This window comes from Dipodomys merriami, unplaced genomic scaffold (genome assembly GCF_024711535.1).
Source record: "Dipodomys merriami isolate MVZ:Mamm:240054 unplaced genomic scaffold, mDipMer1.0.p SCAF_104, whole genome shotgun sequence".
In the NCBI taxonomy this organism is placed as follows: domain Eukaryota; kingdom Metazoa; phylum Chordata; class Mammalia; order Rodentia; family Heteromyidae; genus Dipodomys; species Dipodomys merriami.
In genome coordinates, this window is record NW_027202316.1 from 1,603,131 (window position 1) to 1,628,922 (window position 25,792).

General features: G+C 41.6%; 1 protein-coding gene across 1 annotated transcript in view; it reads left to right on the forward strand.

Annotated features, from left to right (window-relative positions):
• Gli3 (GLI family zinc finger 3) overlaps positions 1-25,792 on the forward strand; it is a 215,259-nt gene that overhangs the window by 105,839 nt on the left and 83,628 nt on the right. Inside the window, exons 3-4 of the mRNA XM_069998267.1 lie at positions 5,761-5,866; positions 24,875-25,080. Coding sequence (XP_069854368.1) covers positions 5,761-5,866; positions 24,875-25,080 — 312 coding nt within the window. The remainder of the gene's footprint in view (positions 1-5,760; positions 5,867-24,874; positions 25,081-25,792) is intronic.

Below are 25,792 nucleotides of genomic sequence, written 5' to 3' on the forward strand. Positions count from 1 at the left end.
GGAATTAATAATAACTGGGCATTGGAAACAGTTTTAGGGTTACCAAGAGGTTTCCCCCCTGAGGAAAATGGAAGTTTCATAAAATGTAAAATATGAGTCTTTGGTTCACACTTTAGTTGTTTCTGTTAATTTCTCAGACCAGAGAAATGTACTTTTTTCAATTGACTATGTTTAGCTACACAACTTCATCTTGCTTTGCTGATCTTTGTCTTACAGCTGAACTAGGCAACTTATGAGTCCATCGACTTTAAGGCTCCCATTAGGTGCACTTGGGCTATGAAATGTTTTCCTGGAGCTATTATGTTCCCTGCTTTCATTTCATAAATGTTAAGCATCTCCAAATAGACTTTTGAAGTTGTAGTTCTGAATTTTGAATAGGTTTGTATCTTCCCAAAAAATGTTATTGGTAAAAGAATTTGACACTAGTAACTCATTTCCGTCTTCTAACTTCCATAGCTGATTTATTGTCAACACAAGTCTGTCATCAGCCTGTTGCAAAGCAAATGGGTTTGTCACTTTTTAGAGTAGTGATTCTTTGTATGTTTTCTTGTGATTTCCTTGGGACAATTGAGCAGATTCAATATCAAAGCTGTGAACTTTATTTTTCCTTTCTTCTTTTTGCTCTTGGTGGGAAAGCTGAAAGTAACACAGACATGTTGGGCGGGGGGACCCACATCCTTAGGAAGTCTGAGGCAGGACACCTCCCAGAGACACTGGATGAGAGACTCTGATGGGCTGGCCAATTGGGAGATCAGATAGTGTTTCTGCCATTGGGCATCTAATAGACGTTTAGATGAGAAACTTAAATAGTTGCTGACAAAAGAAGCTAGAAGTCTCCAGAAACAAGATATTATTTGCTTGTTCACTACCCAGGATACCTCTGTTGCTTTATTTATTTATTTATTTATTTTTTTGGGGGGGTCCGGTCGTGGGGCCTGAACTCTGCGCCACTTCGGGCTTTTTTCTTTTTGCTTATGTGGTGCTGAGGAATCGAACCCAGGACCTCATGCATGCAAGGCAAGCACTCTACCACTGAGCCACCTTCCCAGCCCTTGAGGTTGTTTTAGACAGACGTTTCTTTGGTTGATTCACTTTCTAAGAGTCCTTTATCACTTCTCAGGTTTGGGCAGTTAGATCAAGCATGAATTGTGGTCTGACCAGAATATAAGGACAGTGGTGGACAGTATTTAGATCTAAAGTATTCATCAAGTTAATTTCACATACTTTCACCAAAGAAATGGCAGAAAGCTTATCATTCAAATATTGAAAGAATGTCCATGGGAGTCTGTGCCCAAGGATTTGGGACCACTGGGTAGTGGTCAGAAAGAAATACTTATTGAATTTAAGAAACAACATGAATTTTGTTGTTACTTTTGTGTGTAAATTTAATGACTAAAATTCACTCATGTTTTGTTATATATATGGTCAGTTTCATCCACTAGATTGAAAGTCTACATAGTTTTTGTTATTGTTGGTCATGGGTTTGAACTCTGGGCCTGGGTGCTATCCCTCAGCTCTTCAACTCAATGTTAGTGCTCTACCACTTGAGCCACAGTGCCATTTCTGTTTTTCTTGTGGTTTGTTGGAGATAAAAGTCTCATATAGGAAGTGGCGCTGTGGCTCAAGTGGTAGAGCGCTCGCCTTGAGCTGAAGAGCTGAGGGGCAGCGCCCAGGCTCAGAGTTCAAGCCCCACGACCCACCAAAAAAACCCCAAAAACACAATACAACAAAAAACAAAAGTCTCATAGACTTTCCTGCCTGGGCTGACTTTGAACTGTGACCCTCAGATCTCAGCCTCCTGAGTAGCTAGGATTACAGACATGAGCCATTGGTGCTATTAGGGCTTGAACTCAGGGCCTGGCACACTAGGACTCGAGCCACAGCTCCAATTAATTCTGGCTTTTTGGTGATTCATTGGAGATAAGCATCTCATAGACTTTTCCTGCCCAGCCTGAATTTGAATGATTCTTAGATCTCAGTCTCTTGAATAACTAAGATTACAAGTGTGAGTCACTGGTGCCCAGCTTTATAAAGATGCTTCTAAGTTTTGCAGGTTGGTATCCGAGAAAGGTTGGTGTTTAAGGTATTTTGAATTTTCTTTAAATTAGTTTTATTTATCCAGAATAAAAGGAACCTCCCCTCCTCCCACCCTGCATTAAAAAATGTAAAGCTTTCTGGAAATTAGTAGTCAGTTCTGCCATTGTTGTGTGAATGTAGCCATAGGAGTTATAAGCAAACACATGGCAAGGTAGTATTCTGATAAAACTTTATTGACAAAAGACAGAACCATGTCAAATAGTTTAGTAGATGTCTTCTTTAGTAATGTTGTAGGATAAAATAGATTATTGCATTGCTAGACAAGCTTCACTTGAGCCATACAACAGTCCATTTTGTTTTTAATTTATTTTTCAGATAAAGCCTCACTTTGGCCTGGGGCTGGCCTTAGACAATGATTCTCCTACCTCCACTTTGCTCATAACTGGGACTACAGGCATGCTTCACCACATTTACTTTGTGCTTGCTGTCACAGGTCGGAATAGCAAGAATGTCTGAGTTAGTGACTCAGTCTGAGTTTTGGAGTCGGCTTAAGTGATAATGTTTCCATTAGGTCACCAAGTCTTATGGTCACCAGGGTGATGACTGGAGATTACGCAGGTTTGGAAAGAGATAGGGATGAAGGTTGCCTTTGTACCATCTTGCTAGAGTGATTTTTCTTTCTTTCTTTTTTTTTGGCATTGGAGTTTTTCTCTTTCATTCCCTGACCTCCTCAATTCTAAACTTTATCTTATGGAAAATGGAAGTTTATTTGTTTGTTTGTTTGTTTTGCATAGTGGATGTTGTATACAGGAACCTGTGTGTCATTTTAATATTTCTACCAATGATCGGTGATGGAGTGAGTCTGAAGGGACCCGCCCATTCTTATAGAACAAACTCCAGAACTAGGGTACAGGCCCCTTCTACATCTAAATCAGAAGGTGTGTATCCCCTGTGGTGCTCGCCTGGGCACTGCCAGGCTACCCCAGATGCATTTGGAGAACTTCTCCTTCAGGGTACTCCCTGAGCTGACTTTGATCTCTCTGTTTTAAAATCTACAATATTTGTATGCAAATTTCTAACCATAAAAGACAAGTTTCCCAGGATGGTATCCAAGAGATCTTATAGCCTGAGGATACAAAAAAAAAAAAAGTGTTTCTTGGGAGCAAAAAGATGAAACTAAAGATAAATCTCCAAGTGTCTTTTCTGGTTATTCTGTGGCTACAGGTTTTTCAGAGTAACCCAGGCTGTTGTGGAGAGACTTAAAAAAAAAAAAATCAATGCTTCTCATTCCTAAGGAGACCCTCAGTACTTAGCCTGACAACGGCCATTACAAAATTGAAGACTGACAACTCTGCCCCATGCAAATATTTTTATTATGTATTCAAATTTAAACATGTATCATGCATCTGCATATGTGTAGAGTTTAAAGACTATTTCACACAAGGCTCAGAGAGTGCATACTCTTTAAATCTCCGTTTAGTAAAAGGTGACTCTGGTACCTTAGTCAAACCTCCTGTTTGCAAGTGTGTAATAAATCATCTTCTCACACGTGTACATGTAAAGTCGACTGCTTACCCTTGCTCCACACACCCACCCCAGTTTAATTCCCCCAGTAAAATTGATTCCCCAACGTCTGCAAATTATTCTCGCTGTCTTCCATTTAGTGCGTCAGTTGGCTGACAGCAGAGTACACAGCACTTAGCAGCTGGGTTGTGGAGCCATCAGTCAGGAAATCGCATGATAAATAGGAGGTGGCTGGGTTTGGTGGCACTTCCTTCTGCTTCAGCAGTTTTTGCCTGACTTCGGAGAAACCACCGTGGGGCGTTTTGTCAAGAGCCAGGGCAGGAGATGGCTGTGCTGTGCTAACTTATTACACATGCCCTTGAGTTATGATGTGACACAGCTGTCCTGCTCATGTGTAAATAATAAGCCAGGAGGTGGATAATGATGGCGGCTGCCTCTTCTTGTCACTGGGGTTTTCTTGGATAGCATGCTGGGCCTGTGATGGAATGTGCTGTGGATTCACATAGAAACTAAGGCGCAAGTTGAGCACTCAGCATTTGAGGATATAGGAGCATCTTTTGTGAAGGTGTGAGGATTGAGGGTGTGACTCTTGAGTGTGTGTGCAGGTGTGCACACTGGTACTGGGGCTTGAATTCAAGATCTTATGGTCTCGTTTGGCTTTTTTGCTCAAGGCTAGTGTGCTACCACTGTGTGAGCCACAGTTCCACTTGGTAGCTTCTTGCTCAGAATCGGAGATAAAAGTCTTATGGGCTTTCCTGCTAGGGAGGGCTTTGAATCTTGATCCTCAGATCTCAGCCTCCTGATTAGGATTATAGGCTAGGCATGAGCCACGGGAGCCCAGCAGGACAACTTCTTTTAAGCTTAATTGAGAAGGAAACATAGAAACTATGAAACAAATGAAAACCAGATGTGTTCTGCACATCCAGTTATTTTCTATTCTTTACTTAAACCTAATTTCAGAACACAGAATTTGTAAGTTTCCTTGGGACAGAACTAACTGCCTTGTTTAGTGTTAACAAAGTCACACGATACCCATTCAATCAGTGTTAACTATCAGACTCAACTGTTGAGAAGTGACCACTTTAATGACCTGGGAATTGTGGCTTAAAAACAATTTTTTTCCATTCAAAAATTGCAGACATTGTTAATTTTCTATTTCATTCTGAGAAGGTTAAGGTGAGAAAAATAAATGAGTCTAAAATCTGAAAGAATATATTCTTGAGAATAAAACGATAGTGAAGTCTTTTCAATGTCAATGTTAACACTGTAGAGATTTTTATACTGCTTGGGTACATTTGTTTGATTTTATTGAATTAATAGTTGGTCTTCCTCCCTGTGTATGTAAGTTACTGCGAATTCATTATTAATACTCATATTAAAAATAATAACTTATGGACATAGGATGCATCTATGAGAATAAAGTCACATATTTTAGACATATGTATGATATGTGTATAAATTGTTTTTGTGCCTACATAGAGAAAGCCACGTATACTTCACATCTATTTATTTGCTAGAAAGAATTTTGTTATGAAGATGACTGAGAGGTAAAAAGTAAACCTTTTTGTGTGGTGCCAGTAGTAGGGCTTGAATTCAGGGCCTGGGGGCTGTCCTGTAGCTTTTTTACTCAAGGCTGGTATTTTACCAACTTGAGCTACATTCAGCCCCACTTCTGGCTTGTTGCTTGTTAATTGGAAATTGGAGATAAGAGTCTCAGACTTACCTGCTTAGGCTGGCTTTGTACTGTAGTTCTCAGGTCTCAGCCTCCTGAGTACCTAGGATTTCAGGTGTGAACCGCTAGAGCCCAGCTTGTAGTTTTTAAATGCCACTTCCTTAGGAGGAAGCTGGGATTATAGGAATGAGCCATAGTGCCCTCCTCTTGATTTTCAAGAGGGCTTGGCCTCTTTGAGCTTTCCCTCTAGACGGCCTTTCTTCCAGCACAAGGAACTATGCAGTGGGTGCATTCTATTTCTTCTGGATTTCCGGTATTAAGTTTTAGCTACATTACAGAGTCTTACTTTCTCAGGTCCCACTGCTTGTGCACTCATACTCTGTGCCTCAGGGACCCTCATCTTGAACTGTCAAGAGTTCTTCCTGAAATTCTCACTGGAGGCTCCATGTAGGAGGCAGAGATAGGAGCGCAGAATTGCTATTTCACTGGGTTTATTTTATAGATGATGGTCTTTCTTTCTTTTTCAGACCCTCCTCATCTTTTCCCTGCCTTCCATCCTCCTGTTCCCATTGATGCCAGACATCATGAGGGCCGGTACCACTACGATCCATCTCCTATTCCTCCATTGCATGTGTAAGTATTCAAAGTTCATGCATCAAGGAAATGGAAGAAGTTAGCAAATTTTTGTGGGTCTCACGACTTTTATGAGTGGCACATGTCCTAGGCTTTAAAGATGTGACAGGGATTTGAGATTTGAAATCCAGCAAGTCTGTTTCCAAATTCACGGAAGCAGAACCCTGCTGTTTCCTGAGAAATTTCTGTCGCAGGAGGCAGCTAGCTTGTAAGCATTTTCCTATAGATTCTCTTGACTTGTGTTCAGTAAACACAAAATGAAAAAAAAAGTTCAAGCTTCATGGAAGGTTACTTCTTCAAGTATGTATTTGGTGGAATTAACTTTGAAGTTTTTCATGCTAAATGTTTTTGTTACATGAAAGTCTTGTCTTGGGGATCATAGTAGATCGTAATGAAAATTTTATGGTACATTTTCATAGCTCCGGTGGTATGTATACCCACAGTCACTTGATGGATGGGAATGTCACCCGAATAAAATGGCCAGTGTGCCAGAGCACATGGTTTGCATAAAGATAAAAGGAAGGAATGATAGAGGGAGCATGCATCAGAAAAGGGTAAAGAAAATCTTGTTGAAATAAAATATCTTCTTTTTTTGGCTTAGAGATTTTTTTTTTTTTTGAAGAGTAGATTTAAAAGCTAAAACAAATCCTTTCCAGTTTTATCCAGCAAACTGGATCCCAGTTGTACTGCGACCCACGCTATGGTAGGGACTGTCACTCGGTGATGGCCTTGATATATACTCATTTAGTCCTAGGAAGTAATTACTGTTCATTTTCAGACAGTAAAGTTAGAAAAACACAAATAATACACTGAAGAATAATGCTAGTTATTTAAATGGTAGATTGTATCTCCGTGGCTATTAGTTACAGCTGTGTAATTACATATTATGCAGAAGGAAAAAAATGAAGTTGTTTTAAAACAAGTCCTCCTCTGTGAACAGAATTAATTGATATTAACAGGCCTAACTACATGCCCAAATACACATATAATATTTTACCCACAGTTTTTCTAGATCCATCTTCCATTACTGAATTGTAATTTCAGTGTAGATTTGCCTGGAGGTAAGTCATAAATCTGTGTTGCAGACTTCCCTAAGTATTAAAGGAGAAGTGGGTATTTATAGAGGAAAAATGACCAAACTTGTGACTTAGTCTGTAACTTTTCACTGGAATACAACTATTTTCAGGGTTTCAATGTCTGCTAAAAATAGGCTGCCATAAAACCAAGGGACCAATTTAAGATCTCCTGTACAAAAGGAAGGAAATGCCAAATTCCATTTGTAACATGGCATGTCCTTCACCCAGTTATACAGCTCTTTCATGCTAGAGAGGGTACCACATGGGTCTCAGATGCACCTCTCTCCCATGGGACAGAGAATGCAAGGATGGCTAATTCCTACCAGGCTTCAGTCTCTGTGCTGAAGTAATTCAAATCAGATTTCCTGTGGAATTTTGGAATGATTTGCGCTTTGAAAATCCATGTTCTCATTTTTAGAAATAGGTTTCATAGCATGTATTGTGTCATAAGACTATACTCCTACCTACCTGGGAGGCAGAGATGGGGAAATTAGGGTTTGAGGCCAGCCTGGGTGTAAAAGTTCATGAGACCCCTGTCTCATACAGTGGCTGGTGTGGTAGTGCAGGCTTATTATTAGTTCAGCTGCAAGGCAAGCACAATGGCTAGGTGTGGTGGCTCATGCTCATTATCCTCACTGACACAAAGGAAGCACAAGTAGGGAAGATCTCAACTCAGGTCAGTCTGAGCATAAATTGAGACACTGTCTCAAAAAATACCCTTTGAAAAAAAGAGGCTAGAGGTATGGTTCAAGTGGTATACAACATGCCTTGTAAGTTTGAAGCCTTGGGTTCAATTCCAAGTACTACCAAAAAAAAATCCAAAACATAAAAATGAGTTCAAGTAATAAGTTGATGTACTTCCCCTGATTTCATTACAGTTTGCTTTATAATTAAATGTAAACATAAATTTATTGATAAAGATTCCAAAGCTGTGTTACTTTGATAGAATATAGTAGTAGCAAAACTCCTATAATCCTTGGTCTGGGGTTGGCTACTATTATTTGGCTTTTTTACTCAAGGCTAGTGCTTTACCTCTGCTCCCGGCTTTTGTCTGGTTAAGAGTCTCACAGACTTTTCTGCCCAGGCTGACTTTGAACTGAGATGGTGAGCATTATCAGCCTCCAGAGGAGCTAGGAGTACAGGTATGGGCCACTGGAGCTTGCTTCATTGACGCTTAGTGATGATACCTACATAGAACAAGGCAGGTCAGAACTGGAGTGCTGGGGACCAGTTGGAATTGCCATTTTACACGTGACTCTGAGCGCTGATTTCTCTTCATTTGAATACTTTCTACTTTTTAAGCTAGGCTTTCAGATGCTTCATAGCAAGTGACTGAATCATTTTCTAGCAGATGTGTTCATAGCATGTACGGTACTTGTAGGTCTGTGACCTCCTGGGAAGGCTCAGCTTCCCATCTTAGCAGGCCAGTGAGTGGCTCCTTCACTTAGGAAGTAGGATGTAGAAAGCTGGGGCTAGTCACGCATATGCCCATGTCTTATAGCCTGGCATTCTTCTTGCATTGATCCCAGTGGCCTTTCTTCTCTGCAGGGCAAGCTAGTGATTCTGATCATCCTCAAAGCCTAACCCAATGGTCAGTGTCACTAGCAGTCACAGAGGCTGTTCTGTACTGCCTTGTGTGCATTTTCATTGCAGTGATTGTCCTCTTGCTTGGGGTTATACCTTTATCTGTCACTGTTCCCTGTAGGTTGTAGGCATGTGCCAGTACTTGTAAAAGATGCTTAGTGGTCAGTTGTGCTGGTCCAGTCTCTGAGGTGGCAGCTGAACCATCATATTTTACTGAACCAGTATTTTTTCCCCAAACTAGCTCAGTAATGATCCCACAGCCTGTCACCAGAGGCTCATGCCTGTAATCCTACCTACTCAGGAGGCCGAGAGCTAAGGATTTGTATTTGAAGCCAGCCCTGGAAGGAAAAGTCCATGAGACTCTTATCTCTAATTAATCAACAAAAAGCAAAAGTGGTGTTGTGGTTCAAGTGGTAAAGCATTAACCTTGAGCAAAAAAGCTAAGAGATAGCACACAGGTCCTGAGTTTAAGTTACAGTACTGGCATTTTCTCCTCCCCCCCCCCCCCCCCATCCTACAAAGAGATGAGCCCTTGGGCTGATTTTAGAATCTTCAAGGCCTGCTTTTGTTGTGGGTAACTTAGAAAATCAAATTTCTACAACTGCTGGCTAGACAGTTGTGAGCTTGCTAAGCTTTTTGAGTTGGGGAAGTGGGGGTGGGGGCTTGAACTCAGGGCCTGGGCACTGTCCTTTAGCTTTTGTGCTCAAGGTTAGTGTTTCACCTCTTAAGACACAATTCCACTTCTGGCTTTTTTCTTAGCTATGTAGTTGATAAGTGTCTCTTGGGTTTTCCTGCCCAGACTGGCTTTGAACCACAATCCTAGGATCTCAGACACCATAGCCCAGCTAGAATATTTTTAATTATAAATAGATAAAATATGGGGGATATCTTCATTATTTGGCCCACACAGTTGTTGTGGTGCCAACTTTAGAAAATAAATTATAACTGTTTGACGAACAAGGGTTTTTGTTGAGCAAAATGCTGACAGGTCTGGGTTCAGAAGGATGGTAGGTACTGTGGTAATTGTGCCATCATATCCCATCATTAAAGATTCAATTGAAAGAGGTTTATAAATTGCTCCTCTTTTTAGATAAACCACCTTATATTAAGGCATCCAGCGCTAGGGTGCAGAATTAAATTAAAATCTCATAAAATGAAATATGTTCTGTATTAGCTGTTTGACACTTAATTTGCCTCTGAATGAGTAGAGGAAATCACAAATTAACCTGCCTTTGTTTTTCCAGCCATGGCTTATTAGGTGTTAGAACAACGGCAATTATAGCCTAATAATAACCCAGAAGCCTTATAAATATGTACGGAAATCCGTCAGCTTCGGTTTAAGAACCCGATTTGTTACAGGGACTGCCTTTGGCTTTCTTTCTCCTCGCTCTCTCCGTCCTCGCCACAATTTATAGTTAGGTGATAGAACTCGAGTATAGAAACTTTAATTGATTCAAATGCAGTACTGGGGGGGGAATATTAGGATTTATTAGCATTTCTCTTACATCATATATTTTGATTCTAAAGGAGCAGGTGCGACTTGGAAGGTGGAAGGATTGTCTCTCCCTGAGTCATCACCTGAAAAGTCTTAGGATATCGTCGAGTCCTGCATTGGGTTGATGTCACTCAAGTAGTTTCTTGAACACTGGGTAGGGGAAATCTTCCCCTATCTTTCAAGTCCTTTCCAGCGGATTCAGTACAGCTTGTATCTGGCAGACAATTGGAGCATGTTCTCTCTTTGTCTCCCTCCCTCTCCCCTTCTCTTTCCCTCTCTTTCTCCCTTTCCACCGTTCCCTCCTTTCCTCTACTTCTCTCTCTTCTTTCTCCTCTCTTCCTTCATCTCTCTGTCTCTCTATCTCTCCCTTCCTCTTCTGTTCCTCTCTCTGTCTCATCATGTCTTATGGTTACAGACTCTTATGTTCAGCCATGCAAAAACAACAAAAGTACAATGTAAGAAGAAATGGAAAGGTCCACTTTATTATATTACTGGGATTATTTGGAGCATCAATGACATAACTCAAACCAAACTATATGTAACCAAGGCAATAATGCTATCTATGTCTTCATTTTTGCTTGGTCTTCTGTATTTCCTGACCTGCTCTGTGTGTCTCAAGGCTGTGTCCTTGAGAATTCATGATGCCCTTTACACTAAAAATTTGTATCAGTATTTAGAATTTCATTTGGAAATGTGGAGTCACAGTATTACATGTTCCTACCCCAGAATACACTTGTCTTGTCCAGTGACTACTTGTGTAATACACTTTTTCTCTTGTGGTGTGTGTGTGTGTGTGTGTGTGTGTGTGTGTGTGTGTGTGTGTGTGTGTGTGTGTGTGTGTGTATTTAAGTGTATTTAGGCATCTTTCTTTTTTAATGTAGATGTGGCATACTTGTAGAAACCTGAAGTATAAAATAGCTTTGATTTCCAATTGACTTTATCCATTCTGGAACTTTCCTTTGTGGGGGAGCCTCTTAGCCAAAGTTTTCTCCTTGATGGATCAATATGAATTGGATCTTGGACTGTCCCCTTTGCTTCCTATTGAGATCTGCAATTTACTTTTCAAAGCAAGACCCTTAGTTACTAATTTATCACAGATATTGGAACCCCGCAGGTCTTTCGGCTGGCAGAGCTGTGAGTGCCAAGGCCTCTTCCTTGCCCCCTGGCAAGGAGCACAAGCTCCTCCTCCCCACAAAGGTGTCCCCACAGAGCCCTAAGCAGGGTGTCAGGCACTTTACTAATTCCTTATACAAAACCAGCTCTTCCCTTTTTCTTGTGGGAAACGAGCAATTTCATTCTGTTCTTTGCATTGAGCCAGTGTGACTTGTTCCACGGCTGCCCTGTGCCTGGCTCACTCCAGTTAAGTAAGAAGAGCTGTTCTTTCTATAAAAACTGGGCCACCTCTGGGTGCCTGGAGGAGAGAATTCAGGAAACAGGAGATCATTAGTATTAGCTTTAAATAGAGTGCACTGGAAAAGAGTAAGGATTTTGCCCTAGTGCTTAGACAGCCTTTTAGGGATGAGTGACAGGAGGTGAGTGACATGCTTGGGAGTGAATATCTCCTTTGCTTCTCTGTGAGAGAGAGGAAGCTGGGAAAAGATCGACCGTATAGCCAATGCTTAGAAAAAGAAACTGGAAGGAGGTGATCAGAGTTGCTTCAGAGTCCTCCTTCCTTCCCTTCTTTACTTTCCCTCCTCCTCCTTTCTTCTCTCCTTTCCTTTCTCCTTCTCCTTCTCTTTTCCCTTTCTTCCTCTTCCCTCTCACTTCCTTCTACTTCCCCGCTCTCTTTTCTCCTCCTCTTTCTCTTGCTCTCTCCTTCCTTTACTTCAACATGTTGGTTGTGTGGTGCAGTGCTGACTGGCTATATCATGTGTATTCAGAGGAACCTTTGGTCCTAGTCACTCACAACAGGCCAGCATCCATAATAGTGATTTCATTTGTTTCATTCCAAGGGATGCCCCCAGGAACATATGGTGATTTTAGTACAATCTTGTCATTAGATTTGGGGCTGTAACTACTTTGGATAGTTTAAAATTAAGAAAGTAAAGGCCTTTTATTTTTCTTTTCCCCTCTAGTAATAGTATACGGCTGTAAACATGGTTGAGATTGATAAAGTATAATGGTATAATCATGTACCATCAGGTACTGATACAACACTGTACTAATAATATCCCCCTCTGCAAATTGAAAAAAAAAAGTACGTAAATGAGACTATCCTTACACCTCTGAGGGCAAAGGCTCTTTGCATTTGCTAGGTTGCATGTGTGGCATGGACATGGAGACTGTTACTGAAGACTATAGGTGAGGCTCCTGCTCATGTTCCCTTTTGTTGTTGTTTTCTTTTGTTAGAATTTGTCACCTTAAGCCAAGACCCTCATGAGTGGGAAAAATACCCAAAAAAACAAAAAACAGCAACTAAGCTCAGTTGCTAAGGTTCTCTTGTTCACAGTCCCTAAGACAGTGGTGAATGACCACCATCACCAACTTGATAGTGTGACACCAAACCAGTTAGCCTTGCAGGGGTTTTTAGTCACTTGAGAGCCTGGGTACTACTTCTTGTATCCCCCTGGCTGCTTCCCAAGACCTGCTGTGGAAATAACATTGATGAACTTGCTAATCTCAAATGGACAGTTTAAGAATACCAAACTTACAGATGAAAGAAAACAGAAGCAAATACGTACTCTTTCTGTGTGTGTGTGTGTGTGAGTGTGTATGAATGACTGTAGTATGTGTGTGAATATGTAGGCATATGTATATATGATGGTAGTATGTATTTAAATGTTTGTGTATATGTATGACTATAGTATGTATATGTATGTGTGTATTATAGATAGATAGATAGATAGATAGATAGATAGATAGATAGATAGATATTATAGATATGGGATTATTTGCTCTTGGGTTAACCACAGTTTTCAAATTTTCTATAATTACCTACCATAACACCTGTAACAACCCTTAACTTTAAACAGAAGGCATTTTTTGTTGTTTCAATAACTAGCCTACTAGTCTCATTTCAAGGCTTCCATACTTTGCCCTGAGAACACACACAGCTTAGGAGCAATGTGGTCTTATATTAACCCAGGCATTAAACTCTCTTAGCTCCTGGCTTTAACACTCACTGGCAAAAATTTCCTGATACAAAGGTGCCTTACTGGACCAGCAGGGCTAGTCTAACAACAGTGGTGAGGAAGCAGTCAACATCCCTCTCCTCTCCCTTCCTTTCCCCTCCCTGGCCCTGAGGATTGAGCTCAGGCCCTGGATGCTATTCCTGAGCTTTTTTGCTCAATGTCCACCACTTGAGACACAGCTCCACTCCCAATTTAATTTGAGATAAGAGTCTCAAGGACTTTCCTGCCCAAGCTGGTTTTGAACTGCAATACTCAGATCTCAGACTCCTGAATAGCTAGGATTACAGGCATGAGTCACAGTTTTCCAACCGAATATGATTTACAGTTTTCAAGCTAGTCTCTAAAGAATTCACTTCTCCAGGATTAGAATATTCCTTGAATGTAATAATAAAAACATACTCTGCCTCCTCCATAAAACAAGATCTCATATTCCTAGCCAGCAGTGTTTCAACTGGTGAGTTATGTCAGGAACAGATTCTTATGGTCAGGTGCTCTAATTTTTTATGTCTTGTTTGTTGGAGATATAACAGATTAATTAGGAATGATGTTATAGTATACTAGTGTTACACAACCTCATGTGTTGGATATATTTATTTGAAGTATTTCATGTGTTTTCATTATGTGATTGCATTATGTACACAGACACTCACTGCCCATTTCTGTCCATTTCTCCTGTTGTAGTGTCCTTTTGTTGGGATCAGGCAGTGAAAAGACCTCATGGCTTTCCATGGAAGTAGTCATGATGGAAGTCTCTGGGCAACACCAATTTTGGTTTTTAGGTCTGTGGTTAGTGCACATTGTACTAGATTGAGGGGATAAAAAAAAATCTAAGGTGAGATTTCAGTGGGAATAGGAGGACTGTGAGGCTGGGAATTGCTGTCACGTGAGTATGGGAATCTCTCCATCTGAAGTGGTATCACAGGCTGTTTGTGGGAGTCCTCCAATATTTCCTAAAAGCCTCTATCTTCTTCGTGAGCAGGTGTGGTGCAGGTTGAGGGATTGCAATCCCCTGATTCTAAAACAATCCAAGGTCCATTGCTTTGTGTTGAATTTGTGTTAACTTCCCTTTAAGGCAGCCAGACACAAGGCCTTTTAGTTGGGCTGGTTGTGGTTGGTTTCTGTTGGTGGGGAGGAGAGCTGAGTGGGAGGGAATATAATAGACCACGCCCCATGCAGCATGCTATGTTGTGTGTCCCCCCTCCCCCCTCGTGTGTGTGTGTGTGTGTGTGTGTGTGTGTGTGTGTGTGTGTGTGTGTGTGTGTGTGTGTGTGTGTGTGTGTGTGTGTGTGTGTGTGTAGGGATATCTTCTTCCTGGCATTGTTTGCTTTGCCAGTGTGTTCTTTGATGAGTCTTTGTGGTAGGCACCCACTGAACTCTCCCTGTACTCAAGCTTTAGAAAAGGCCATTGGCCCGTCTTTGTTTTCTTTGTTCAACTGTTTATTTTGCTTGCTTCCCATGAGGTTCCTGGGCTCTGCTCTGCTGTGACCACGCTTTTCTGCATGAATTAAATTCCTCCCCACCACCAGTCTTCTCATTCTTCCAGTCCATTTGATTCAGGCCTCTGTGATTAGTCCCTCGGTCTGCCAAGGGTCTTTGCCAAACAGAATGCTTGCTAAGTACCCCTTACATGGGGACCTGATGGACATTCTTTTAACCTCATTAGTGAAGAGAGAAGGGCTTCATTCCAGTATAATAATGGGGTTACTCTGGACTCATTACTAGCTCTAAAATTGGGGAAGGAGGCCACAGAGCCATTTCGCCTCCCTTACTCGTAAATAAGACAGTGTACCTAGTTACTGTACGCAGGTCTAAGGGAGAACCCTGTGACCTCCTGGGTGAGGGTAAAGGGAGCCTCTATTCCATTTAAGCCTCTCATCATTTGCAGCTCTGAAATTTAAGGATGTGTACCTCTAGACCATAATTTCATTGCTGCTTCTATGATGCACATTTTCCCTTGAAATAACAAACAACAAAAACTGTGCCTTTTTGGTATTTAATGATACGTTACTTTTTCTTGTGTATGTCTTATTTTCTGAAGTGTAAGTTATAAGGGTGGCAGAGACAAATAATGGACCCTTAGGATTTCTGATCTATTTTAATAGTCAAAGGTTGATTCTTTTCATGATAGCCATATTCTAGGTATCATTAAGAAATTATGATGCAACTTAATGAAATTCAACTATCTTTGGAGGAAAAGTTTGTAAGGGATCTGTTCAGATTCTTTTAAGTGTGTGTGTGTGTACACAATAAGGCACATCTTAGCTGGCTTCCTTCATTGCATAACATGTCTAAAATCAGTTTTAACTTGAGACTTTCAAAAAGAAGACCAAATAATTTTTCAGCAATGATTGAACACAGTCAGACATGGAAATCAGTCAGCATAAAGGCCTATTTATGCTTCTATCCTTCCCAAAGACAAAGGAGAACTCTCTAGTAGTGTGCTAGGCACAGTTTGAATTTCCTTAGGTTCTTTCCTTTGTGCTAGGCCTGGTTTAAACTGGGCTCTTGGTGTCTGCTCTTTATGGACCCAACCCCTCCCCCAGCCCCCTCAGAGCACAGACATTCCCTGAGGGGCTTTTCACTATTGTTCTCTTGGGCAATAAAGCTTCTTCACACAGGGAGGATTTATTAGGAAGATAGAAGTTAAGACTCTTGGCTACAAGAGGCACTTCCTATTTGAAGTGGGCTCTGTGAACAGATTCCCCCCCCCACCCCCACCCCATGCCTGAGCTGAGACACAGCTGCTGTAAAGCTTCCTGTGTAACTCAGTTACAGGTCCCTGGTGAGTGGGCCTGGATGGTATTCTTGCTAAATAATTGCCTCTGAGTACACACAGTCCCTTTCTACCTGACCCCATATTGGTTACATTAGTCCATGGTAATGCTGTCTTCCTGGGTTTCAAGTAGTATTATCCCAGGAAGTTCACACATAATGGCATTGGTACACACATTCCAGGACATTCTTCTTAAAATGTGTCTGTCAGCTGTTGTCAGGGTTAAGTGTGGCCTACCCTCCCTCAAGTCAGGTTTTGTTCTCACCTCTGCCAGGAATAACTGGATCCTTAAATACTTCCTTTGGCCTCAGTAGGTCTTATTTTCAGGGTGGTGGTTGGTGATGTAGTTAAAGAAACCGTCTTTAAGATCTTCTCATTCTTAATAGACCATGAATGTGGGAATCTGTAATTGTTTGTTTTGTTTTGTTTTTCCAGATTGCTCTTTCCTTGTGTATGGAGTTTACAAAGGGATCCTATGAAATCATGTCCCTTCAACTTCTTTTCTTTAGGTGGAAATCTGGTATACACATCTTGCCCAAACACTGATCTTACCAACCTTATTCACCTGTAGCCCTTCTACCTGACACTTTATGTTCCCCGGCCATCATGGAGCTACCGTGGCATTGCCTTTATAATTGGTGTGTCAACTCAAACAGGACATTAGCTAGTTTTCAAGATTTCTACTGGCTTCTGGTTTAAGAGGTTTCAGTGCATGGTTGGCTGGCTCTACTTCTTTTAGGCCTGTGTAGCAAGGCAGAAACAACATGGCAGAAGGGCCTGGCAGAAGAAAGCCATTTACCTCTTATCATATGGAAAGCAAGGATGAGCAAACAGGAAAGGACCAGGACTGAGATATACCTTTCGAAGGCCTGTCCTCAGTGATTTATCTTCCCTAACTACCACTAGAATATTTCACAGTTCTACCATTCAGATGCTAACCATAGAAGATACTACAGTACCATCATTCAGATTCTGTATCCATCATTGGATTAAGCCACTGATTGGGTCAGAGCCTTTCTGATCGGATCTCCTCTGGGACTCACAGACTCTCACTGGTAGACAGACTCTGCCAATCTTCTAGGACTCTCTCAATCCAATCAAATTCACAGTCACCAATCCCAGTCACAATGGGTTTCCTCTGAAAAGGAAAGGTAACTATGAAACTCTATCATCTGTTCTATTGGAAGCCTCAATAATGTTAAATTAGTATCCTATGTAGCATGTATGTATATACCTGGGTTTGATTTGAGTCATTTTCCTTTCTGACTCAAAACAGACTTTGCAGCTTTGATTATACTTGAAGCCAATTCAGATACTTACCATTGGATTACTCAATCTGTCCAAGCATGCCTCTATTGTGCAACTTCATTTTATATCCAAGGCCCAATGAAAGAGCATGCATAGAGTATTTAACAGCACCCACACAGGCTAGATATTGGACAAATGTCAGCATTGTCAAATACATACCTACTCCCATATTTAAATCAGACATTTTATGTCTTACGTTCCTCTTGTCATCATTTAATGTCTCAGGAATTGGGATTTTTTTTTTTTTTTGTCAGTTAAGGGGCTTGAACTCTGGGCCTGGGTGCTGTCCTTGAGCTCTTCAGCTTAAGGCGAGCGCTCTACCACTTGAGCCACAGCGCCACTTCTGGGATATGTTTTTTAGTTTATAGTATTTTACAGTGGTTAAGGAGCAGACAATCACAAGGAAGTTTTAAGCAGTTGTTATTAAAATTATTTTGATCATATTTCGCTTTTTGTGCAGGTAGTAGTGTTATTCTATACTGGAATTAGTCTCCAAAAGCTCTTTTAAGAACTAAAAGAAGGGGCTGGGAAGGTGGCTCAGTGGTAGAGTGCTTGCCTTGCATGCATGAGGTTCTGGGTTCGATTCCTCAGCACCACATAAGCAGAAAAAGTGGTATTATGACTCAAGTGGTGGAGCGCTAGCCTTGAGCTGAAGAGCTAAGAGACAACACTCAGGCCCCATGACGGACCCCCCCTCAAAAGAAAAAAAAAAGAACTAAAAGAAGAATTAAAAGAGATAAGGAATATACCATCTCTCTCAGAAGATGCATCTTTAGATCAGTGTCATTTTAGAGTTGATGAAATATGATGTAGATCATGTATGCATTATAGTTGTATATGCATTCAGCCACAAAAAAGTAGTGATTTATTGTCACGTTTTTCCTCCCACTAAGAGCTCAGCCATATTTCCCTAAATGTTACACTCCAGTTGCAGGAGTGCAGAGCTAAAATGCAAAGAGAGAGGTTTTGAAAATGCTGTGACTGCCAAAGCCCTAGGAAATGAAAAGCGAGTCCATGGCAGCTAGAAGAGTACAAAGGAGGAGAGCGTGTGTTGCGTGCTGGTTGGGCTGGTTTATTTGTGCAGATGCATAGTACAGGCTCAGAGAGGGTAAGACTTCATGATTAATGGTGTTTATTCTTGACAGAAGCCTCCTTTATTTATCTGCAATACAGTTTAGTGATTTTATCAGGCACCTGAATGAAAAATATTCAGTCATACCAATATTGCAGTGTAAATTGAGTAGAGTCACTTTTTATTCTATCTTACTGCCTTATCAGCTGCACAGTAATTTTCTAGCAGAGGTTTGATATGGAAAGGCTGGATTTAGCTGTACTTGACACAAAGCCTCTTCAATATCCCCTAAAAGTTCAGGCTGCTCTTAGAAATGTGTGTGTGTGTGTGTGTGTGTGTGTGTGTGTGTATGTGTGTGCCACACCAACCATATGTGTGTATGTGTGTGTGTATGTGTGGGGATATAATATATAAACCCTCTCCCTTATCCAAGCAATTTCAGGATTTGAAAGAATAAAGATAAAATGCACAAACCTGGATAGGAGAAATGTTGTTAATATAAAAACCTATCTAATAGCTCTGAACTCACTGGGAAAAGCTCTTTGAGTGCTTAAGCTGTGATTCACTTCTGAGCCTTTTCCGTGGTGCTACGGTCCTACCTCCTTTCTTCTAATCATTCACCATCCACGTCCAATCAGCATAAAGCCAGACCCTATCATTGCTCCTGGGAATAAAATCAAAGCTGAAGACCAGAGTGGCTCAGGAAGGCACCAGTCACTAACTGCTGTCATGGCAGCATGGTAGGGGTGAAAACAGAAAGCCCATCATGGGATATGCAAATCATGCGCTGCTGAATTTTCCACTAGAGTTTATTCAAGCTGTGCCCCTCCTCCCCCATAATATCAGTTGTCAAAGTTAGTCAATGGTAGACAGGGAAAAATAGTTTGAATCCTAGAAATATCAGGATTTTAGGACCTGGTGGGAGGGTGGAGAGCATCTCATCCAAATACTCTCATTTTTACAGATAAATAAAAAGTGCACAAAGCTATTCTCATGAACTCTCGCGCCCAGTGCACAGGTGTTCCTAGGATAATATGAACATAAGTAATCCCTACACATTGTGTAGCTGTCTCTTATCTGTTGCATCTCTCCCCTCTCTGGTACCAAAGACTTGCTTTCTCTGTGAAGAAGAGAGCATCCCTGTGGGGATGCAGAGCTGTGGTTCCTGGACATGTGGTCAGACCCATTCAGTGTTCCACAATGCCCTAGGTGAAGTTTTCTGAAGTCAAGAAAACAAGGCCACTAAGAAAATGACCACTGCTGGTGGGAATCAGGACTGCTTTTCTGGTTGGGGTGGGGTGGAGGGAATTCTTTTCCAGTGCAGTAGATGGACTCCTGTTCCATATTTGATACTGCAAAGATGATGCCTGTGAGGGGTTAAATTTTTTTTTTTTTTTGGTCGGTCGTGAGCCTTGAACTCTGGGCCTGAGTGCTGTCCCTCAGCTCTTCAGCTCAAGGCTAGCATTCTACCACTTGAGCTACAGCACCACTTCCGGTTTTCTGGTGGTTTATTGGAGATAATAGTTTCACGGAGTTTCCTGCCCGGGCTAGCTTTGAACCACGATCCTCAGATCTCAACCTCCTGAGTAGCTAGGATTACAGGTGTGAGCCACCGGCGCCGGGCTATGAGGGGTTAAATTCTATGACAACCCGTTAGGTGTTCAGGATGTAGTCATAGTACATGGGGCAATTAATCTCAGGGGTCTGCCACTTCAAATGGCCTATTTTTAATTAATTAATTAATTAATCTCAGGGGTCTGCCACTTCAAATGGCCTATTTTTTGTACCTATGTTAGACCAAAACTCCCAACAAACTTTGAGCGTACAATAAGTCTCTTTAGCCAGCCACTGGTGGTTTACATCTGTAATTCCAGCTGTGATTCTAGGCTGGAGTCTGGAAGATCACAGTATGAAGCCAACCTGGGTGACAAAGACTGCAAGTCTCCATCATCAAGTAAATTGCTAAAAGGTGGACTGCAGGTATAGATCACAAGGTAGAGCGCCAGCTGTTAGCAAAAGTGAGATGAGCAAGAGACTTTGCGTTCAAAGCAGCCCCCAGAAAAGATGAATAATGAGCAACATGCACACAGAAGAGCACATACAATACAATGCACATATAGCTTCATGAGTTATAACTAATAACAGAGAAGAAACTTAAGTACTATGCAAGCATATGAATAAAAAGAATTGCTACATATCATAAAGGCCACCCAAGGTGTGCATTAGCCTAACACTAAAGTTGATTTTCATTTTTCTTCTTTTAAAAAAATTTTATCTGCTGTTAAACTTTGAATAAATGTGATTGTACAGTGCTTTTAATATTTTTCCCTTGGTTTATTTGTGTGTATGATTGTTTGTGTTTCAACTCAGGGCCTGGGCCTGGGTGCTGCCCTTTCACTTTTCTGCTCAAAGCTGAGGTTGTACCACTTGAGCCACAGCTTAATTAACCAGCTACTGGTCTTTCCTGCCCCGGCTAGCATCATCCTCAAATCTAAGTCTCCTGAATAGCTAGGGATTATAGGTGTGAGCCATCAGCACCCAGCATGTAGATTTTAAGTGTTGAACTACAAAGTGGTAAAGTCATAAAAGTCGTAAGTCAGTTGAATGAATAGTCATGGAAAATATTTGTTTATTTGCTACAAAGAAAATGAGCCTCTGCCACCCTGGGTGTGTCCCTGCTGGGTAGTGAAGAAGTGGCAGGTGAATAGCCTCAAAAGCACAAACTACACCTCAGTGGTTCTGGCTTAGAGGTTATGCTGAAGCCACCACTGAAAAGGAAATGACAGAGTACAAGGTTCTGTAAGACCATGCCTAGAACACTTGTTATGCATGCTCTAGCTGCTAATTTCCTGTGCTATATGGAGAGCAGCTTTTCTTCGTTTCTGGCAACACTGGTCTTTGAACTCAGGGCCTTGGTGCTTTCTAGGCAGGTGTTCTATCATAACTTGAAATACACCACTACACCTATTTTTGTTTTAATTTAATTGCCTTCCTTTCTTTCCTTCCTCCCTCCTCCTTCACTTCCTCTTCTTTCCTCCCTTTCTCCTTCTCTCCCTTCTTTCTTTGTTTTTGTTTTTTGTTGTGGTTCTGTTTTTGTTCCCTTCACCCCCTTGATTGAAACCAGGGTTTGAACTCAAAGCACATTTATTTCTGCCTGGGCTGGCTTTGAACCAAGATCTTCTAAATCTCCTTTGTAAAAACTGTTACAGACCTGAGCCACCAGCATCCAGCTTTAGTTCATGTTTGAATAGTTTTATATTTATGCTGTGGTTGGCCTGGATTACAATCCTAGTGTCTGGCATGATAGGTTTGAACTGCCACATCAGACTTTTATTGGTTGAGATGGGGGTCTCATGAGAACATTTTGCCTGGCCTGTCCTCCAGTTGTGATCCTTCCTCATGTCGTCCTCCTAAAGAGCTAGGATTACAGGTATGAGCCAGCATGTCTGGTAGAAAGGAACTTCTTAGTAAAATTTAATATATTTAAAGCTATGCCTTTGTTAAATGAATTGATTTAAAAATGAATTATAGAGAGATTTCTCACCCTTTGATCCGTATTAGCTCAGTGCTTGAATATGAAGAATAGTATCTAATTATTCTATAAAGAACAAACCCAAATTTGTTGCATTAAAGAAATACAACATGTTTCAGTTTCCCTGGTTGGCATGCCCATGCATGGAAAGAGATGTTATGTGTATATTTCTAGGGTACCAAGCACTGTGCAAGCAAGCTAATAATCTGATTTTGAAACCTCCCTTAATCTCCTGTAATGGGTAAACCAGGTGATAGAATACTGAGACTTTAATCCTGGTGCTCTAGTAACCCAATATGGTAGATGGAAAAGCAGAAACAAATTAAATTATATAATGCTCTTTCATCCTCATGAAAAAGTCCATTGATTGTCTACAATACGTATATTGTTCATTTGCTTTTTAATTTTATCATACAGTAACTGTTACGAATGCTTTAATAAGAATCCTCCAGGGCTGGGAAGGTGGCTCAGTGGTAGAGCGCTTGCCTTGCATGCTTGAGGCCCTGGGTTCGATTCCTCAGCACCACATAAGCAAAAAGAAAAAAAGCTGGAAGTGGCACTGTGGCTCAAGTGGTAGAACACTAGCCTTGAGCTGAAGAGCTGAGGGACAGTGCCCAGGCCCAGAGTTCAGGCCCCACGACCGGACCCCCAAAAAAAAGAGAATCCTCCACTTGGCATCACTGGCTCCCACTTAGCTCCTCAAGGAAACTAAGTTTCGAGAACTGTGGTTGATAGCCATCCTGGGCAGGAAAATCCACAAGACTCCAATTAACCAACCAAAATTTGAAAGTGGAGATTTAACTCAATAGGTAGAGCCTTGAGTTCAAGCTTAATACTGGGACAAAAAAAAAAAAAAAAAGGACAGAAAGAATTCTTTACTTTTCTCATGGTAACCTAGTTTTCATGAGGACCTAGTAAAAATTAATCTGGAGTCAAAATACTCCCACAAACAAGAGCGATTGTATATTGCTTTCTTGTCTGAAGTGATGACACCAAAATACCCATGAGCTTCTGTAAAGTAGTTCCTTGTGCAGGGTCTAAGTCTGCTGAGCAGTTAGAACAGCATAGTGGGTGCCCATTAGGTCTGTAGGAGACAGATAGGTAGGAATCATGTAGAGGGCACTGTCTCTGAATGGGGATCCTGGAACCTTGAATTCGCTAGCCATGGAGCAGAGGTAATGGAGCCATAGCTCCTCTTTTCACCCAGTGCAAACAGCTCAGACGAGTCCCTACACTTCAGGAATATTTGCTCTCCAAATCAAATACTGCTTTTGGTTAGCACATCATAGCATCTTCTTGTAATCTTTTGCTACTGTATAAATAGCTCAGAATATATGGTTGTTGGGGTTTTTAAGACCAATTCTAAATATTAGTGTTTTCCCCAGAATGTTTGTTTGTTTTTCCCCTCTCTGTGGGTCCTGCTTACAGACCCTGACAGAGACCATGGAGAGCCCCAGAGACACAGAAGTAGGGAGGCTATATTAACTTCAGTTCCTTTCCTGCGTCTGTCTCCTGGAAATAGAAACAAAGAAAGAGACACCTATAATTTTTTTTTTCCTTAGTGCTATTTTAATCTGCAAATGACAACTTAAAAAAAATCAGCTTGAGAAATATTTACCAGGTCAATGTTGGGACTGTTGGTGAAGTATTTGTAAGGTACATGGAACATTTAGTGGTGGTCCTCTCCACACTGCCCTGACCTCTTCTTTGCAAAGGTGTCACCTCTCTTCTGCTCACCACCTTTGGGCGCTTCTCTAGACAATGCAGAACACACCTCTGCCTGCCTGCCACACCCAAGAAACCTCGCTCCTCCTGTCTATGCTTTTCCGCAAGAAGGACTGGCACGTCTTCTAGCTGCCAAGAATTTGGGAGTAGATCTGTTGGGTGATACTAACACAGCTTTGTTGTATGACTGTGATTTATACAGTGGTACCCTCGTCAGATGACTGCTCTGACCATTTCTCTCTCTCTGTCTCTGTCTGTCTCTGTCTCTGTCTCTGTCTGTCTGTCTCTGTCTCTGTCTCTTTCTCTTTCTGTGTAAGTGCTAGGACTTGAACTCAGGGCCTGGGCATTGTCCCTTGGCTTTTTCACTCAAGAGTTATTCTCTACCACTTGGACCACAGCTCTACTTTCAGCTTTCTGTTGGTTAATTAGAGATAAGACTGTCCTGAACTTTCCTCTCTGGGCTGGCTTTGAGCCTTGATCCTCTGATCTTGACTCCTATGTAGCTAGGATTATAGCCATTGCCCACTGTCTTTCAAGGCTGGAGAGATGCTTGGTTTGGTTGGCTTAAAAACTAGTTTTTAGGTTAACATGATAGCTCTCACCTATTATCATATCTACTCAGAATGTAGAGATCAGGAGAATTGTGGTCCAGGGCTAACAGGCAAAAAGCTAGTGAGACACCTCCAACCTCCCCTCTCCCCCTCCCCCTTTTCAACAATAAAATTACACTTGTAATCCTAGCTGCATAGAAAGTACATGTAAGAAGCTAATAATCAAGGTTGATCCTGGCAGGGGCAAACAAATGAAAGAACAACTGAGAACTTAGGTGAAAAAAATGGAAAAATTGCTACAGCACAAAGGGCTAGAGGCATGGCTCAGGTAGCAGAGTACCTACTTGGCAAGGCCAGGCCCTGAGTTCAAAGCCCAGTATATATTCACACATGTATTTGATATGTGTGGTATATGTGATATATATGTGATGCCATATATACATATATACACATATACATATATATATGGCAGTACATATCACATGTTATAAATGTGGTATATGTGATATCTATCCATCTCTGTCTCCCTTTCTCTGTCTCTTTCTGTCTGTCTTCTGTCTCTGTCTCTCTTTCATTCATGCAGGTATTTTACCTGCTTATGTCATCCTGACTCTAAGGTAAGGGGACTGAGAGTATATATGCCTGGGGAATTTGCCCACCACCCCAACTGTGAGTTCACTAAAAATCTTATTTCTTTTTCATGCAGGCCACATCTGCCCGTGGAGTTGTTTGACTCATGCAAACCTCTTGTATCCCTCTAGGCCTTCTGCCTTATCAAGTAGCCCCACGTACTCGGACCTGCCCTTCATTAGGATCTCCCCGCACCGGAACCCTGCTGCCGCTTCAGAGTCTCCCTTCAGCCCCCCTCACCCCTACATCAACCCATACATGGACTACATCCGCTCCCTGCACAGCAGCCCGACCCTGTCTATGATCTCTGCTGCTCGAGGGCTGAGCCCTACTGATGGTGAGTCTCGGATCCACTGCCTCCCAGGATCATGCTACCTCTTTCTAAACGTCAGTCCACTGGCGTTAGTTTGGGGGAGTACTTGTCCAGACTACTGGGTGATTTTGGTCCATGGACCACAGAGCATGACAAGGGCTTCAGAAATATGATCTATTGCTTGGGCCTTCTGTTGGCTACCAAATAAAGTCAGAAGAAGGAGTGGAAAGGGCAGAAAGAAACTCAGACTTTATATCCATTATAGCCTGTGCTCATTTGAGGTGCTCAAGAATCAAATTCCTATTATTAAAATAAAAATCAAATTGTTATGGGTCCTGTTTGTCTCATTAGTTACTTTTCATTTAGCTGGGTATTCTTCTTACTCTCAATAGGGAAATAAATGACCTACTCTTTCTATTGAGGAAGGTTATTTCCTGTTCTTGTACATATGGATAAACTACCCACAGTTGTTGGACTTGGAATGATGGTCCAGGATTGCAGAGGTCCACAACTAGAAAGCAGATTATGTCATCTTAGAAACAAAAGTCACTGCTGCTGGGCCCTGGTGTCTCATGCCTGTAATCCTAGCTACTCAGGAGGCTGAGATCTGAGGATCGTGGTTTGAAGCCAGCCTGGTCAGGAAAGTCCATGAGTCTTTTATCTCCAGGTAACTGTAAAATGTCAGAAACGGAGCTGTGGCTCAAGTGGTAGCCTTAACTAACCTTAAGTACACAAA